General features: G+C 36.0%; 1 protein-coding gene across 1 annotated transcript in view; it reads right to left on the bottom strand.

The window, feature by feature from the left end:
* Positions 1-20450, bottom strand: part of ifngr2 (interferon gamma receptor 2) — a 31353-nt gene that overhangs the window by 1951 nt on the left and 8952 nt on the right. Inside the window, exons 2-6 of the mRNA XM_062068526.1 lie at positions 19745-19859; positions 17046-17215; positions 13166-13308; positions 11179-11317; positions 5515-5657 (exon numbers count right to left, since the gene is read on the bottom strand). Of these exons, the coding sequence (XP_061924510.1) occupies positions 5515-5657; positions 11179-11317; positions 13166-13308; positions 17046-17215; positions 19745-19859 (710 nt within the window). The remainder of the gene's footprint in view (positions 1-5514; positions 5658-11178; positions 11318-13165; positions 13309-17045; positions 17216-19744; positions 19860-20450) is intronic.

Here is a 20450-nt window from a genome sequence, read left to right as displayed (position 1 = left end):
TAAATGTAGACAATTTTATTTCAAAAGTAACCTTCCTCTGCAGGCAGAAAGGAAAGGAAATGTCAACTCAACCAGAAAAACAAACAAAATCACATTGAACACTTAACAATAACTTCTTAAAGGGGAACTGCACTTTTTTGGGAATTTTGCCTATCGTTCACAATCATTACGAAAGACATGACGACGGATGGATTTTTTAAAATGAATTCTAACTAGAGATGTCCGATAATGGCTTTTTTGCCGATATCCGATATTGTCCAACTCTTAATTACCTATATCAACCAATACCAATATATACAGTCGTGGAATTAACACATTATTATGCCTAATTTTGTTGTGATGCCCCGCTGATTGCATTAAACAATGTAACAAGGTTTTCCAAAATAAATCAACTCAAGTTATGGAAAAGAATGCCAACATGGCACTGCCATATTTATTATTGAAGTCACAAAGTGCATTATTTTTTTTAACATGCCTCAAAACAGCAGCTTGGAATTTGGGACATGCTCTCCCTGAGAGAACATGAGGAGGTTGAGGTGGGCGGGGTTGGGGGGACGGGGTTGAGGTGTGTGTGGGGGGGGGTCTATATTGTAGCGTCCCGGAAGAGTTAGTGCTGCAAGGGGTTCTGGGTATTTGTTCTGTTGTGTTTATGTTGTGTTACGGTGCGGATGTTCTCCCGAAATGTGTTTGTCATTCTTGTTTGGTGTGGGTTCACAATGTGGCGCATATTTGTAACAGTGTTAAAGTTGTTTATACGGTCACCCTCAGTGTGACCTGTATGGCTGTTGACCAAGTATGCATTGCATTTACTTGTGTGTGTGAAAAGCCGTAGATATTATGTGATTGGGCCGGCACGCAAAGGCAGTGCCTTTAAGGTTTATTGGCGCTCTGTACTTCTCGCTACGTCCGTGTACACAGTGGCGTTTTAAAAAGTCATAAATTGTACTTTTTGAAACAGGTACCGATAATTTTGAAACCGATACCGATAATTTCCGATATTACATTTTAAAGCATTTATCGGCCGATAATATCGGCAGTCCGATATTATCGGACATCTCTAATTCTAACCTGTAAAAAAAAGTAAATAAAAGTCTGCTTACAGTGGCGCCAATGGGAGTTCCTCCATTTCAACCATAAAATCCAATAAATAACCATTCACAAACCGCCAACAATACTCCATTTACATTTCACGTTTTGAATAATAACCAAGTATTAGTGATATGGTTTTATAAGCGCTAACGCAGAAAAACTATTTATAGCGGCGCCGTGATCATTTCCGTGTGTGCCTCTGTTAACATCATTGAGTGTTCTGCTGTTTCCTTGCTTCCTTGCTCCCTGTAAGTTTATTGTAGATCACAAATCATGCCTCTCACCTGCACAGAAGAAGTCCGAGTAGGTATTCTGACAAGTTGGTACACTTTGACAGCCATTTAGGACGCGAAACTGGCGAGGATGACACAAAAATACGCTTGGCCCACCCCCCACACCTTTTCTTCACGAGGATTATGAGTCATTCTTCATCTAAAAGGGAATATATGAACATCCTAGCAGTCGGCATCCTAATAACAGCAGACCTTGCACAGTAAGTGATGTTTTATTATGTTTGTTGGCTCTCATGAAGTCTGCAGCGAGTAATAATCAGTGATGAAGAAAAAAAATTTGTGATGCGTTTTTTGAATTAATGTATGTTTAAAAATGATCAAACTATGCAAATATTAAATGTTATTATAAATGTGTCCGTTCCGACATTACATATATACTCACATCATTTATATAAAACCATAATACAGGTGTTTGGATGTTTATTTAAGGGATTTATAGGCGGACTTGCGCGGCTACCATAGGCTCCATTGTAAGCGGACTTTTGATCGCATTTGTTTAATATTTAGAATGTCGTTACGTCTCTCATAGTGATTGTGAACGATAGGCAAAATAAAATAAAAAATTCAGTTCCCCTTTAAAATGAAGGTGTAAAAATAAGGAATATGAAGGAAGTACTTAATGAAGCGTAATAAAATAGCGAAAAGTGTGAAAATGTAAACATTGAGAAACCTAAAAGGAATTTTTTTGCAGGATTAGTGCCAGGACGTTATGGCTGTGTAACATTTAATTTGGTCTGTTATTCTTTTTTAAGTATGGAAAGGAATTCATGTCATGCAGTAATTATTATCTAAATATTATTGGACCAAATTAATATTATTTTAATGTAGCACATTTGTTATATTTTGTTGTTTATTTCATTTATACCAGGGGTCTCAAACTCAAATTCCCTGGAGGCAGAGTCTGGGTGAGGCTGGGCCGCATCAGGTATTCATTATGCAAGAAAAGCTTTGTCAAAAAAATTTCAATCTGCGCAAATATCTTTTTTCATTTTTTAATTGAAAATAAGATGGGAAGAAATAAACAAATTAAGAATTAATATAATATTATTAGTATTATAATTATTATTAATATGAATATAATATCATGATGTTATAATTAAGGCTGTCAAATATAAATATCAATAACGGCACAATTTTTTTTTAGAACGATTAATGGCCGCCACACCTAACAAAATAAAGTAATATAATGTATTGTAGCATGCAGAAGAAAAAGTCTCACACTCTTTTGAGCTTTTATGGCCAATTTTAGCTTTTATGGCCAATTTTATGCTAACAACGGGCCCATTTCCATCAAGTATTTCCTCCATGCACACATCTGCCTCTGTGCTTCACTACACTTGTTCATTCTCCTCCTATACGGTGTGTTCACAGACCATGGGAAAAATAACCACCATAACACACTAACATACACATTAACACCAGCCATACGCACGAGGTTGTCTGGAGCGACGGCAGCATGTCCGCGCTGTGGACGTACTGTAATATATTCGAGATATACCCGCAGACAGCGATTTTCACAATTTAAGATGACACTGGCGGCTTTTAATGAAAGAGACGCTCTTTTCGTCGCTTTTTGTCACGGACATGGCGGGACAGATTTTAAACTGAGTCTCTAAACACGAGTACAGTCGCCAAAAACACCAGAAATAGATGCTAGATTTTTAGATGCATCGCAATTCGGACAAAAAAAGATCAGTAATCGATTAGTTAACGTTAATAATCCATCCATTTTCTACCGCGTGTCCCTCTCGGGGTCGCGGGGAGTGCTGGAGCCTATCTCAGCTGCATTCGGGCGGAAGGCGCGGTACACCCTGGACAAGTCGCCGCCTCATGATTTTTAAAAAAATTGTAAATAAAGTAATGCACACAGTTTTAAAATTTGGCCGACTGCAGCGAGCCACCTCCCCGAGAGATCCAACGAGCTCCTTTATTACAAGGCACTTATGTTCCAATGTTGCACACATTTCCGTGAATTAAATAAATGTGATAGGAATTTCTTATTACAAATGAACTGTTTTTACAAGTTGCTTGTTTAGAGAAACAAAAAGAAATGTAAAACTGCATCAATATACATCAAATAAAGATGCATCAATAAACGATTTTTAATCAAATCGTAGCTCCTGAATCGTAATTTTAACAAATTGTGACGTGGTCAAAGATTCCCACCTTTAGTGTTCACTTCCTGTTTTGCTAGGTTACCAGAGCGCGATTGCCTTTGTTCATGCAAGCAACTTTGCTTCGTAACTTCCGGCTTCTTCCAACCCAAAAAATATATTTCTATCGAACGTTTTATCAAGCGCATTTTTTATTGATATTGATAATGTGTATATCGCGATATGTATTGATATCGTTTTATCGGCCTACCCCTATTTCTGATCAAATTATTTCAACTTCATCTCAAATCCAGCGCTGGAGATGTGAAACTTGGACACATGTTCCAAATGGACAGTGACCAAACACCCATCCAAACTGTTTTTCCAATTAATCAAATGCCTTCCAGAGGCCCCGACCTCAAATCTCAAAGATACTTCTGTCAAGAAGACTGGTTAAATATAAATATCATGCACATATTGACGCTGGATAACTTTGAGAAAACTCCAAATACTTTTGTACACCCAATTTTTGTTAAAAACATATTGATTCGAGCAGGGGTGTCAAACTCATTTTGGTTCAGGGGCCACATAAACCCAAAGTTAAGTGGGCCAGGTCAGTACAATCGTAGTATAATTAATGCACCTACCTATAAATATTAATTATTCTCTTTACTGTAAAATTCTGGCAACTGAGCTGCCCATTTTTTACCGTAAAATCTACAGATTTTGTGTTTTTTTACAGTCTAATTCTTTCATTTACAAGTCTAATTCATTTTAACTGAGGTGCCACATGGAGGAAAATCTATTTTCAAGTGGGCCGGACTGGTAAAATCATGGCATGGTAACATAAAAATAAAGACAACTTCAGATTTTTTTCTTAGTTTAAAAATAGACCAAGCACATTCTGAAAATGTACAAATCATTGGGGTTTTTTTAAGCTTAGCTGTTGCGGTTAATGGTATTCTATCTTCATTTGTTGTTATATATACTTTCTGAATAACTGATATGATAATGTTCAACAGTCAAATAGGAGGAATTGAGTCCGGCAGAGTTTTAAAATGCTCCCATTGGTGTTCATTTTTTAATCTCCATCAGAAGATAAAATAAATGATAATAATATCAAAATCAAATTACAGTATATAATTAATGCAATTTAGTCATTTTTCTCAACTGATGTACTACAATCATGCAGTTTATTTTGTACATATGTAGCATCATCTACAACAAAACGTCTGAGTGTGGACTCATTTCATGAATCACACATAAAGTTAAAAGGGGATACATTATTTCAGCATAGTTATGTGCTCCCAGAAAATGTGTCCCCAGTCTTAAGTACAACACGAAATGTACAGATTATCAAAAGCCTCTTTTGAGGGGTAGAAATGTGACAGGTGTCGTTTTCATCAACGTTTTACGTCCGGTAGCTTTTCTCGAGGAAGCAGTGGAATTTGACAGAACACCGGATGGAAATCCCAGGTGGGCTGGTTTTGGCCCGAGGGCCGTACGGTTAACACTGCTGGATTAGCACATGTGAATTTAAAGTCAAATAAAAAACTCTGAAGGGATTAGTGCCTCAACTTGTACAAATATACATTACAAACAATAAGACATTCTTCATTACTTACATAATTCTTCTAGACACAATATTTACAACCTTTGTTTTGTGCAAGCTTGTTTTTGTCATTCTTCAAGCATTCCAGCAATGTTCCCTTGCTTTTATTTGGCATAACCTCGATTCTTTGGTGTATCCGTCTCCCTCACTCACACACACATTCTTTCTTTCTCTGTTGTCTCTTAATAATCCATTGGTTACCATGCTGTGGAGTACACCTTGGATATAACCCAAATGTGGCTCAAAGAAAAAAATCACTGTTGGAATAGGCATTATTTAACATAACCATAACAACCTAGAAAACATATGCCAGCAAATGTCTAATTTGCACAATATCAGGATTCATTATCTGTGCATAGATGTGGCACCTATGCAAGATATTTTTTTTGATTACATTAATAAAAAAATATGTATTACTATTACTCACATGATTTGGAATCTTGTATGAAGGTTGCAGCAATTCTTTGATTCTCTTCCTCTGAAAGAGGCAAATGTAGGCAAAGAGTGGTATCAAAATAACCAGGACGATTACCACGGCGACTATTGCTTCCAAATGTTTTGTTGCTTCACCTGAAAAACATACATCAGAAAGACATGCATTATCATTGTTATGTGTTTTTAAACGTCTAGACCTACTATTTTTCATTTGTTGAAATAGAAATGATAAAATTGTGCTATGCTACCTACAGATTTAGTGCAGTGTGCTGCATGCGCCATTTACTGTACTTTCTCTGTATTCAGAAGGCTTTGCTGTTGCCTCATTCAGTTGAGTAACAGACCAGCACACCCTTTAAGTTCTGTTCTTTTTGGTTGGTTGGTAGAGATTTATTCCAAACATGTATACAGTTTCAATATGATACATCACTAATTTTCAATTTCTCTTTACAACATGCCCGAAAATGAGTAGGAAGAAGCAAAGCTTTTTTAATTTTGCCCGTTTTTAACTTCATAGCAAATACTAACACATACACTTACTTCTTGTTCTCAATTTGTAACACAATTTACATTCAGGATTTCTAAATACAACAGTTAAGACATTTATGATTCACTTAATGACATGATAGTAATAATAACATCGTATTTTCAATAAGTTCAATACATTTGTACCAATTCTTCCTCCTTGTATTTTGTAAAGACTTGTAGTTTGAATAGCCTCTTAGACTGCATCATATTAGTACATTGACTTATTTGCTTAACCCATTGCATTATTAAATTCCACATACTGATCTACTAAAGGTCTTAGGTGTTGGACGTGCATGCTAATGTTTTGAATTACATTTTTCACTAAAATGATACTTCTCTTTTTTTGAGAATTGTTGTACATTCTTGGGTAGCAGGTTATAATTTGCTTTGTGCATAAATGTAGCTGTTTGCAAATGTATCAAATCATTGAATTTCATAATTTTTTATTTAATAAATAAACATTTTGTAGGTTCTCTCTATCCAATTACGTATGATTCTAACTGACCTATTTTGTAACACGGTTTGTGAATGAAGTGTACGTTTGTAGTTATTTTCCCATATTTCTACACAATAACTTAGATATGGTAACAGTAGAGAATATGAAGTGAATTTTGGTCTAGAAAATATTTTGCTTTATTCATTATATAAATATTTCTTGCCACCTTATGTTGTATATGTTCTAAATGAGATTTCCAGCTCATTTTCTCATCTATTATTACTCCCACAAATTTGATTTCTTTCAACATTTCAATATCTACTCCATTTATTTGTATTTGTGTTTGACTTTCTCTTCTACTGTTACCGAATAGCATTATTTTAGTTTTACTGAGATTCAAAGATAGTCAATTTTTGTTAAACCATCTTATTAAATTATTCATTTATTCTGTTATCATTTGTATTAGCTTCTGTGTGAACACAGTTGTGTCGTCAACAAATATTACTAACTTTAAGTCTTTTATAACTTTACAAATGTCGCTTATATAAAGATTGAACAATTTTGGTCCCAGTATTGATCCCTGAGCTACGCTGCAAGACATCCCTAGCGCTGTTGAAATACTTTCACCTATCCTCATGTATTGCTTCCTGATAGTTAAGTAGCTCTTTATCCACTTCAAGACCTATCCTCTTATTCCATACAGTTCTAATTTGTTGATTAAGATGTTATAATTGTGTCAAATGCTTTTGTTTGATCCATAAATACTGCTGCTGCACACTGTTTATCATCCATTGCATTAGTGATTTCCTCTGTTATTTTGATTATTGCTATCGATGTTGAAATATTAGCTCTGTATCCGTATTGATTGTCCGAGAGTCATCCACTTTTGTTCATGAATTTGTCCTATCGGTTACTAAATAATTTTTCAGTGATTTTAGAGGATTGTGGGAATAGGGAAACTGGTCTATCATTTGTAAACTGGTGTTTGTCTCCAGTCTTATAAATCAGTATAATTCTTGCTATGTTCATGTTTAAGAATTTGCCAGTTTGAAATGATAGATTGCTAATATACTTCAAGGGTTCTGAAATTTCTTCAACAACTCCTTTTATTGCTTTCATATCAATTCCGGGACAGTCGGTTGAGGTCTTGGATTTACATTTCATTACAGTTTGGATTATTTCTTCTTTTGTCACGTTTTTGAGGAACATCGAGTTGGGATTTCTATCCATGATGTCATTCAAGCCCTCAACTGACCCAGTATTTGGTATCCTTTGTTCCAGGTTGGTTCCAATATATTTACGAATTAATTATTAAAGTGGTCAACTACTTTGTTCATATTGTCATTTTCTATATTTCTATCTAAAAAGTATTGTGAGGTAATCTTTCTTAATACCATTTTAAATGTTACTCACTAGCAGTGTTGGGTTAGTTACTGAAAACCAGTAACTAGTTAGTTACTAGTTACTTTATTTCAAAAGTAACTCAGTTTACTAACTCAGTTACTTACACCAAAAAGTAATGCGTTACTGTAAAAAGTAACTATTTAGTTACTTCTTTTTTTCTTCTTTTTTTAAGGCTCCCATTAATGCCCTTTTAGCCATCATTTCAGTACTGTTATTGCACTGTAGAATAATACAATCTGTTGATCAACTTGATATGCATTTGCATCACTGAACTCTGCTAAGCAATGTGCTCTACATACAACACACAAAGACAAAGATATGTTACAAAGGCCAATTTGTTTCTGGCCAGAACAAATTGACAAAACTATTTTAAATAGCTGCAACATAACATACATAAGTAACAAACAGCATAATAACAGCATAGCTGTAAAGCAAGAAAGGCACACACTACATACACAAAGCCTAACCAGGCATTTTTTCCTCAAGGAATTCTGAAATAAAATCATGTCTGAAGCCCAGAACACTCTACACATTTCCCCAGTTTTAGTTTAGAGATAAGGAAAGATTGGCCTGGCCCACTAGGATCCCTCTCTATGTTTGTGAACTTTATAGTCTATACATTTAGAGTGATGTGATAATCAAACACTCTAGAAGTCTAGAATGAAAGAGTATGTAAGAGAATTGACAGCAACGTTTCCACTAAGGTGTGCGCCTGTGCAATTGCGCGCTGCTCAAGCGTCCTCTGCGCACGGCAAATCTATGCCACGCACAAAATCTAATTAAAAAATAAGCGCATAACAATTTTTGACATGACACGGACACGACAGAGAAAACAGTTTTCGTCATCATTGTTCAAATATTGTAACGTCTGTCGAGACGCTTTGAGGACATGAATTCCATCCATCACTTTACTGAGCAAAACTCTTTATTGTCGGCCATAAACACATCACCAAAACATTAGTAAAAAAAACTATATCTAGCAAAAGTGGTCATTTTCTGCAGTACAAACCAGACCAAAACCAACTTTGTTATATCAACAGCAGCCGCTCGCTCTTTCTCACTTGCACCAACACATGCACATATGGCACTTAGCCAGTGATGCGTTTACAGCCACACAAAAAGTCGGACAACTCCAACACCACACATAAAGTGTCATTCCAGGTCGTTACACTAGGATTTACCAATCAAATGTGTGCTTATGCTAGTGTCATTTATTAGGAATCTTCATTTATAAATATTAATCATGAAATGCTGTTAGTATATTAAATAAATACTAATAAAAATAATTTTTTTACAAACAGGAAGTTGCAGGAATGTACACATGATCCCCTGCTTACATCTCATTGCGCAACATGTGAATGTTTTAATGGGAACTAAATGCAATGTCTGAAAGGGGTACAAATTATTTCCAAAGCAGGACCTCCACCCAGACAAACAATACAAGTACACAGTTCATGAAAAACAATATTTTTTGTTATTGTCATTGTAAGTGGGCCTAAACACTTATGTTAGAAATGGAAATGACTGCTGTCATTTCATTATAATATTAAGAAAATGTTGTCTGTCTATCTGTGTTGGCCCTGCGATGAGGTGGGGACTTGTCCAGGGTGTACCCCACCTTCCGCCCGAATGCAGCTGAGATAGGCTCCAGCGACCCCGAAAGGGACAAGCGGTAGAAAATGGATGGATGGATGGAGATTAAAGTTGTTATTTAGTCAGGTTTGGGACAGGTGTGCTGCTGGTGTAGCCAGCAGCACACCTGTCTGATGTTGCTCACATGGGCTCCACTGAATGCTCAGGGAGTTTTTGCGTTTGCTCACACACATGAAAAATTAGAGGGAACATTGATTGACAGAGTGTGTACCTTCAGTGCTGAATGATGAGCAGAGGCAGAGTTAATCCTTAAGTGGTGGTAGTGGAGGTGAAGTGGCATTGGAGTCTCTGTCTCTCTTTACTAGCTACGTCGAAGCATGTTGCTTATGTAGCTTGTTTCAGCAGATTTTAATTGCTGTTTGGGGCAGTAAATGGGATCTTTGATCCAAAGCACAATTTACATTTAACTAAAATGTTATTTTCTTTGTGCTCGACAAAAGAAAAGTAGTGAAAATACCTCCATGTTAACAAACTCAACTTCTGGCTCCGCCATGATCAGTCATGCCCCCCCACCCCCCTCCTCCCTCCCCACACCCAGACACACACAAAGCGCATGTCTCTCTTCCTCAGCTTGTGACACAAGAAGAATCAGAACGATGACACTGCAGCGCTCCGATAAAACACACTTTATACTACATAAAAAGTAACGTAAAACAACGCAGTAACACATCATGTAGTAACGGTAACTGAGTTACTGAATATAAAAAATAACGCGTTAGATTACTAGTTACCGTTACTTTGTAACGCGTTAGTCCCAACACTGCTCACTAGTATGCCCCATGTTTCCTTCATGTTGTTTTGGTTCTGTCTAAAACATGACTGTAATATTCTTTCTTACACGTTTGGTGGTTAGTTAAAAATTGTTGTACCTATTTTCAGCCTCTATAGAGCTTTGTATTATGAACATTTTTTGTTACAAGCATTGTATAATCCCTTTGTCATCCTTGGTTCATTGTTATTTTTTGCTTTTTTATAAGTTATTTTTATGGAGAATGTTTATCATACAGCACCAGGAAAGTATTAAAGAAATTGTCATATGCTTCATCTACATATTTTTCACTGTACACTTTGTCCCAACATTGTTCTCTTATATCATTTTTAAAGTCATTCATACTTTGTTCTGTGCGTAGTCTTTGAAATGTCTTTTTGTCTTCCACGACCTCTTCTTGAAGTTTCCGTCATAGATTGTGAAAACTGGCAGATGATCACTGATGTCGGTTTTTAGCAGACCACTTGTAGTCTTATTATCAAAATCATTAGTACTAATATTATCAATAGGCGTAGCACAGTGAATTGAACCCTTGTGATTTTAGAATATAAACTCAAGCAGTTACAATTGGTAGTTATAATTTTTTTCTCTAATGTGATTTATGTAACTAAGGTGTTGCTGTAGCGTGTTTACTTCAGATGCAGAGAGCAGTCATTAGGGTTGTGTGATATAGATGATATACAATAAAAATGATATAAATTTGGAGGGGAGGAATGAAAAAAAACTACATTACTGAAGCCTAGTGAACAAATATATGTTATTTTAAAGGGTTACCTCTCCAGACAATGACATCTCAAATAGATTTTTAAAAAAAATTGAATAAAAGACTATTAGACATGGGTAATTCACCAAAAATATAGTCTTACTTGACTGAGGGATGACTTGGCACTGGGTGCAGCTTGCCACTCCGACAAGATGATCGAAATAAAGGTACTGCACACTTGCACAGTAATGCTCTCCTTCCTTTACTTCATGAAAAGACACCGAGGACACAGCATCATATGTCTGTTGAAAGATAATATAAAATTGTATTATAACTTTTTTTTCCATCCTGCATTTGTCTTGGACACCGCATCTATGATACACAAATCGACATGTTGCTTTTAGTTGTTGCATCCAAATTATAGCGTTACTAATCATATACAAGAGCGACGACTATTTGCTGTTAGTAATTTATTTCATTTACAAATAATGGCACCCACAATGGCATCCTCTAAAAAATGTTCCTTCCTGAAGGAACATGACTAAAATGTGCACTTCAATGCTCCATTGGCACATAACCAGTGAGGGAAATGTGTGTAGGTTAGTAGGTGATGAAATTCGTATTTAACAATGATTACAAATACATTTTAATCTTTATTTAAAGTTTTCTTTTCAGGAAATATTTGTTGAGATTCTCTATCTCTGTTAAAATAGACCTACAAAAATGATTGATTGTTCATGTCTTTGTCAGGGGATAAACGTACAAAATCCGCAAGGGCTCAACTAATGATTAATAGTGAATGACTGTGTTTGTAACACAATGTTTGAAAGGAGATATAAAACCTTCTTTTTGATAAGAGCCTATAAAGGAGCACCCATGAGTCACTAAAACTTTTACATCTATCAATCTGTATTTTTCCACAAGTGTATGCTATCAATGTACAGTACAACACAAGAGTAGAACACTTCTGCAAATATTTTATATTCAAGTTTTTCATAAAACACATATAGTCAAAAATAATCATTATTAATTAAAATTTAAAAGAGAGATTAATCTGAAAAAAATAAAGAATTTGACAGCACAAATGAATACATATACTGTTATCAATAGTTTAGTCGGTGTGACTTTTGTGATCCAAACAACACACGAGTTTGTCTTCCCTCTTTTTGTCACCAATTCCTCTTTGGCGTTAATTGGTTTAGCTTTCTTTGTGCTCTCCCTCCATGCTAGTTGCAGACTGCTATGGTTGGTGACATCCATACTCTGTTGGCTCTCGTCATGAATTTCTTTCAAGAGACGTAAAATGTTAGGTTGCAGTTACATTCGCTGCAACCCAGACGTTAAAATTACGGTATAAACAATAGAGAATCAGATCATATGATAAGACTTTTTTTATGTGGTAGTACATATACAAACCCCAAAACCAGTAAAGTTGGCACATTGTGTAAATCGTGAATTAAACAGAATACAATGATTTGCTAATCCTTTTCAATCTATATTCAATTGAATAGACTGCAAACACAAGATACTTAACGTTCGAATTGGAAAACTTTGTTATTTTTTGCAAATATTAGCTCATTTGGAATTTGATGCCTGCAACATGTTTCAAAAAGCTGGCACAAGTGGCATAAAAGACTGAGAAAGTTGAGGAATGCTCATCAAACACTTATTTGGAACAACCCACAGGTGAACAGGCTAATTGGGAACAGGTGGGTGCCATGATTGAGTATAAAAGCAGCTTCCATGAAATGCTCAGTCATTCACAAACAAGGTGCAGTTTCCCTTTAAAACATAATCTATGCAACATTTTGACCAAAGAAAACACCATTCCCTGATATGTAGACCACAAGGAAGTGTTTTAAGTGTAGAACAAATAATTCATAAAATTATCCCTTTAATGCGCCTTAAAATTTGGTGTGGCTTTTGTATGAAAATAGACCTGATTAGACCAGCTCATCGGCAGTGCGCCTTAAACCCCTAGGGTCTGGAAAATATGGTAATTTGTTTGCAGATAACCACTGTTTTTGCTATTACGTATGCTATTTAAGAAATGCTCCTCAAGGAGTGCCTTAAGATAACTTCTGTTATTAGTGATGGAATTGCGTCCCTATTATCTATTATTATTCAACCTAATGCACGAGATGTCTTACCTCAAAGGGTTCTCCCTTCTTTCCAAAGTAAATCCTGTGTTTCACATGGTAACCTTCCTGAGCAAACCCACTGTTTCTACTTAAATGAACAGTCAAGAAGTCAGGGCGTGCACTCAACACAACTTCGGGGCTACATGAGAAACCTGTAGGAGGAAAAGAAACAAAACAAAAGACTAATCATCTGTTGACTGAGACATTATAACAAGACAGGTAACTCTGGGGGTAGGATCATTGGCACTCAAGTACAAATCTTAAAGTCAACTTATCAGTATAGCCCCAGGCCATTAAATGCTTTTGTTCAAAAAATGTCCCTTTTATTCAAACAATAAATACACACCAAAAAATAAATGGCTATTTTATTTTTACAAGAATCCAAATAAATACGAGGGATTATAAGGACTACGTACGATGCAGTAAATGTGTATGCATGTACTTTGCTGAACAAAAACATCTAATTCATCAAACTGTGCTATAAATATTCTGCTTAAGTTATGCAATACCGATCCTGCAGTTTTATTCTTTTTAAAGGCACATAACTTAACAACATTTTTGATTGGTATATACAGTACAGTGGAGATACTAACGACGGTATATAAACAATAAGCTCTTAGAAAATAATAATAAGACCCCAACAGTTTCCAAATGACTTCAACGTGTCAGGTAATATAATCTTTTATAAAAAAAAAAACTGGAAAAAAAACTGTGCTACTGCTAGCGAGCTGTTGTTGGCGTGACAACTGATGCCAACGATTGTAGAATCTTAAACATCTTAATTGCTACATTAATGATAATATGACAGCTTGTAATACTAAAGTTTGCCCTCCAAATAACGGATGCATCCTTGTGTGCTTCTTTCTTTTATTTACAAACATTATTATGCTTCGACCTGAAATACCAGGCAAAATTGTCCAATGAGATTTGTAATGTTACAGGGGACTTCAAGGTAATATACTAAATTAAGTTCTTACAGGCATTGACAAAGTGGTCACTCAAACGCTATGTTTACTCAGCGAGAGTGACCAGTTTAAACACACATCAACTTTTCTCTGTGGTTTTTGTTTGTTTTAACAACTTTTTTCCTTTTATGATGGACTCTTAGGAACTCTGAAATAACGTTAAAGGGTAACTGCTCTTTTTTGGGGGGGAAATTTTGCCTATCCTTCACAATCGTTATGAGAGACAAAAACACATGACCTTTCTTTTTTTTATTAGAATTTTAAAATTGATCAAAAACGCTTGGAAGATGTGGCTAATGGGAGTCACTGTTGTAACTTTCAAAGCCCTCTAGAACAACTTCAAAACCCTACATCAACCTTTTTATACACACTGCAAGTATATATATAATGTACTAACAAACGCGTTCATAACAATATGTAATATGATCAATATTTATCTTATTTTGGTTATTTTAAGCATTGTCGTAACTGATTTCCTGAGCACATTTATTTCCGTTTCCAGAGCAGCGCACTTCAGACTTCCGGCAACAAATGTGTGTTCCTACTTCCGGAAACAACAGCAAGTGTTTTTATAATCATGGCCATACTTGCCAACCCTCTCGATTTTCCCAGGAAAGTCCCAAATTTTAGTGCTCCTCCCAATAATCTCCCAGAGCCAACATTCTCCTGAATTTCTCCCGATTTCCACCCGGAAAACTATATTGCTGCAATGTTTCCTCTTAGGTGTGCACCTGCTCAATTTCGCACGGCTCATGCGTCCTCTGTGGACCTCAAATCTATGCTGCGCACAAAATGAAATCTTTTTTGAACTGTAAACAAAGTAAACACAACAATTTATTCTGCATGGTTTTGCAATGCAACTTAGTGAGTGACAGGTGACAACAAGCGGCCACAAGAGATAACAGTTATCGTTCGCACGGTTGTCTGTCGAGGCGCTTTAAGGAGGACAGGAATTCCATCGATCACTTTATTGAGCAAAACTGTTTATATTCAGCCGTAACCACACCAAAACCATTTGTAAAAAACGTTTTTCTCGAAAAACTGATCATTGTCTGCCATACAAAATAGGCTTAAACCAACTCTTTGTCATCTGTTATATCAACAGTAACCGCACGCTCTTTCTCACCTGCACCAACACACACACTCATGCCACATGATGCGTTTATGGCCAAACAAAAAGTCAGACAACTCTAAACACCACACATAAAGTGTAAACTTCAGGTCTTTACACTATGACTCCCTAATCAGATTTGTACTTATTCTACTGTCATGTATTAAGAATGTTAATTTATGGATATTAATCATGAAATGTTACTAGATTACAAAACTGCTAAAGAGAAATATATTTTACAAACAGAAAGTTACATGCATGTTCCCTTTATCCCATGCTTACATCTGATTCTGCAACATGAGAGGGTTTTAAGGGGAACTAAATGTGATCTCTGAAAGGGGTACAAATTATTTCCAAAGCAGGACCCCCACCAACACATACAACACAAGTACATAGCTCATGAAAAACAAGATTTTGTATTTTTTTGTTTTATTGTAAGTGGGCCAGATCACCTATATAATAAAATAATCTCATTATTTTGATTTTAAAATAATAATAACAATAATATTTAGATTGTTATGAGATCAGGTTTGGGACAGGAGTTCTGATGGTATGTCCACAGTGTGCACATCTGATTTTACTCACATGTGCTCCACTGAATGCTCACAGAGTTTTGCGTTTGCCCACACAGGAAACATTAGCAGGAAAAGTGCATATATGTATGACACCCCCTCAAACGAGGACTCACAACCTTATCTTTTTGAAGCTGAATATACAGAGGATGAACTAGTGCTTATAGAAGCGAGCACGAAGAAAGAGTGAAACGTAAGACAGACAGAAGCTTAGAGAGTGGGGTCAGCATGAATTTGACGGTGTAAATGTGGAGTTTGGAGCCAAGCTATTTCGACATAAATGGAGTACTTATGTAAAATATAACGGAAAAAACGTCCCCGGCCAGCTGGACCAAACACTCAACTGTCCATCGAGTGAGTCAACTTTAATATTGATCATGATACACGCAGCATGTCGTGCGTGTTATTACAACGACATACGCTGGCGAGCTAGCAGTGTACGAACAAAACATGAAATGTGGGCTAATACTTTACAGATATTGTAATATGAATATTCATGTTTTTCAGTCAGTACAGATTGATGTCCTATCACTTTGTGTTGTACATTACAAGCTCAAACGCGATTCGGGTGCTGACACAGAAGCTAACTTATCTCTTGCCGTAGCTAGCTTTTACGGCTAATACCAAAGCATGTCGATGTGTTACTCGGCTGGAAAAAGAGTTCCTCCGTGTTCCCGCTTACAATAACAATGCCACTACAGCTTGGTTATTATACAGGTTACAGAATGCAAATTAAGTGTTGTTGGCGATTTTGAATGCCTTTTTAAAGTGATTTAGAGATAGAATTGATTGCGCCTATTAGCTGCATTGGTAGCCAGCTAAAACGATAACATTTTTACATGTTAGACAAAAAAAAAAATACCTTTGTCTATTTGTCTCTCATAAGGATTGTGAGCAATAGAAAACATTCAAAAAAATGTGCAGTTCCCCTTTAAAGCCGAGAACAGTGCATGTCATAATTTTCACTCTGCTTTCAATTGACTTCTTTCTAGTATTCCATTGCTTTTGACCTCCATGTGCATGTATCCAGGCAACAGCAACCGGATGTTAGGCCATGTGCAACCCAGCAATAGAAAGCAACAATGCTACATCGCTAATATATCTTAAAAAGAAAATAAATTTACTGTTGTTATTATTAGACTTACTTACTTTATAGTTTTGGAATAACTTTGAGGTAAAAGAAAAATGTGTACCTTATGGAGAAAATGAGAACAGGTTGCTTCTACTTACAACATGCTTACCTTGTTTGCTACAGGCTCTAGCTAGTTCTGAAGTCAGTCCATGCCTCTCTGCCAGCACACCCATCATAACACACCCATGGTCTGCCTCTGCTTTCATGAAAGTGACATTACAGGAGGTGAAAGATATCCGCTTGCAGGTTGGGACATCTTTCCAAATACCAGCATCCAAGCTGAATTCAAAATAAAAAGAAAATGACAGGGGAGTCAGTCTGTATTTCAAAAATAACCACCTTCTTTGATACAAGCACACACAATGCACTTTTCAATTATTTCCAGTCAGACAAGCTTTTAGTGTAATAGATGGAATATTTTTACTTTGACTTGTGTGAATGTTGTCTGTCTATCAGTGTTGGCCCTGTGATGAGCTGGCGACTTGTCCAGGGTGTACCCCGCCCACCACCCAAATGCAGCTGAGATAGGCTCCAGCACCCCCGCGACCCCGAAAAGGACAAGCGGTAGTAAATGGATGGCTGGATGGATGTTTTGACTGTCCTCTGCAATCTTCCTCAAAAGGGTTACCTGACCACTGATACGTGTCGCCCAACAGTAGTAGATAGTATATGATTAATCACATATAATTTATCAAAATACCTCGATGAAATAATAAAAACACTCCTTGGCCTCAAAGAATACCACTGCAAAAATTCAAAACAAATCTCAACTGTACCTCCACACAATAAAACTGGAACCCGACAAAATGTATTTCACATTATGTCATTTCACTTTTTACCAAAACCCCAGTGAATGTGACCCTTCACATAGACTGTACTCTACTTTAAATTCAAAGGAATTATATACAAACAAAAAGGAGGGACTGGCAATGGGGGACCCCTTATCACCTATAAAGAGCAGTTTCTTCATGGAGGACTTGGACACATCACACAAACAATGCAGACCCACCTTGTGGAGAAGATACATAGACAACATACCGGTAAAAATAAAGAAGGGGACACACAAAGGGTGTTACAGACCACCTCAATAGCATTGACAAAATCAAATTCACATATGAAGAGGAAACAGACCAGATCACAACATTTTTTGACATGAAAATTCACCACAAAGATGATGGCAGCCAAAACATCCCTGTGAACAGAAAACAGACACACGCCGACAAATATCTACTCTGGACACGCCAAACATCCCACAGCACACAAACTATCAGTCATAAGGAAACTCGATGAACAGGCCAACGTCATAACGGAAGAAGAACACATATGAAAGGAGGAGAAACGCATTAAAGCGATGTAGGCCATTAAAAAAGGGGAACAACAAGTAAAAAACAAGGAAAAGGGAACAAAGAAAAGACCCACAGCAAAATCTGTAATAAAAAACGCAGACTTCATAACCTTACCGTACATCATGGGAATAACAGAACCAATACAACCGGTCATGAAAAAACTCAAAATACCGTAACCACAGCAGTTAAACCTCACACAAAAACAAGACAGTTACTTGTACATTCAAAGGACAAAATAGAAGATGATAAAAAATGCTATGTATTTTTAAAAACCCTGTGCAAATGCAGCCAAAACATATACATATATACAGTATATATATATAGTAGGGCTGTGAATCTTTGGGTGTCCCACGATTCGATACAATATCGATTCTTGGGGTCACGATTTGATTCAAAATCGATTTTTTTTTTTTCAATTCAACACGATTCTCGATTCAAAAATTATTTTTTTCCCGATTCAAAACGATTCTCTATTCATTCAATACATAGGATTTCAGCAGGATCTACAACAGTCTGCTGACATGCAAGCAGAGTAGTAGATTTTTGTAAAAAGCTTTTATAATTGTAAAGGACAATGTTTTATCAACTGATTGCAATAATGTAAATTTGTTTTAACTATTAAATGAACCAAAAATATCACTTATTTTATCTTTGTGAAAATATTGGACACAGTGTGTTGTCAAGCTTATGAGATGCGATGCAAGTGTAAGCCACTGTGACACTATTGTTCTTTTTTTTTTTATATATATATATCTAATGATAATGTCAATGAGGGATTTTTAATCACTGCTATGTTGAAATTGTAACTAATATTGATACTGTTGTTTATAATATTCATTTTTGTTTCACTACTTTTGGTTTGTTCTGTGTCGTGTTTGTGTCTCCTCTCAATTGGTCTGTTTATCGCAGTTCTGAGTGTTGCTGGGTCGGGTTTGGTTTTGGAATTGGATTGCATTGTTATGGTATTGCTGTGTATTGTTTTGTTGGATTGATTAATTTAAAAAATAAAAAATAAATAAAAATAAATTTAAATAAATACATTTTAAAAAATATATAGATTTTTTAAAAATGAGAATCGATTCTGAATTGCACAACGTGAGAATCGCGATTCGAATTCTAATCGATTTTTTCCCATTAAAATGATATGTTTTCCAGTGGCACAAGCTAAAAAATAAATTAAAAAATCACTTAGCAGTTCTTTGTTAATTAATGGCTATATGTTAAGTTATTTTGAGAAGATTGCAAATTTTTACTGTTATGCAAGCTGTAAACCAAAAACTGTACAAGTGTCTTTTCTCTGGTGTTGTCCCATTAAAAGATACAAAAAAATATTTCCAGAAATGGGAGATGTATATGCTCTTGAAGGGGGTTACATTCTGAGCCCACTCCCAAATGGAGTGAGCTCTTCCACTCCAAACACTCTAGCCAGCTCATGCATGCACACACACTCACTGACCCTCACCTGTGGTACCTAACAGTGTAGGTGACATTGTGCTCTTCTGTGGCAGGGGTCCATGTCAACTGCCAGTTGTCAAACAGGACATTCTGTGGCAGATCTGGAGGTGCCTCACTCAGTACTGGGACAAATCAATGAGCAAAGTAAGACATACTGATAGACAGCAACTTACACATTTACAGTGGGTACGGAAAGTATTCAGACCCCTTTAAACTTTTCACTCTTTGTTTCATTGCAGCCATTTGCTAAAATCTCAAAAGTACATTTTATCCCTCATTAATGTACACTCAGCACCACAACTTGACAGAAAAAAAACAGAAATGTATTTATGTGTTATTTAATTGTATTTTATTTTTTAAAACCCTCAAAAATCACATGTTCATATGTATTCAGGCCCTTTACTCCTTTGCGGACTTTTAATTACGTTTATTTTTAGAATGCATTAAAAATAATCCATCCGTCGTTATGTCTTTCATAATGATTGTGAACGACAGGCAAAATTCCAAAAAATAGTGCAGTTCCCCTCTAACTCTTTTAGGTTTTGCTCACATTTGCTTTCTTTTATTTAGAGACGGTGAGTTGGTGCTTTTTCAAACATTCATAGCATACATGTGTTTAAGAAATACAAACAATATCAAAGTAATACTTAAATGGGAAATAACTGTTAAAGTATATCAAACAAACCTTTAACAAATTGATCACTACAAACTAG

Source organism: Entelurus aequoreus, linkage group LG13 (assembly GCF_033978785.1).
Source record: "Entelurus aequoreus isolate RoL-2023_Sb linkage group LG13, RoL_Eaeq_v1.1, whole genome shotgun sequence".
NCBI classification, from domain to species: domain Eukaryota; kingdom Metazoa; phylum Chordata; class Actinopteri; order Syngnathiformes; family Syngnathidae; genus Entelurus; species Entelurus aequoreus.
This window is presented reverse-complemented; position numbering and strand designations above follow the sequence as displayed.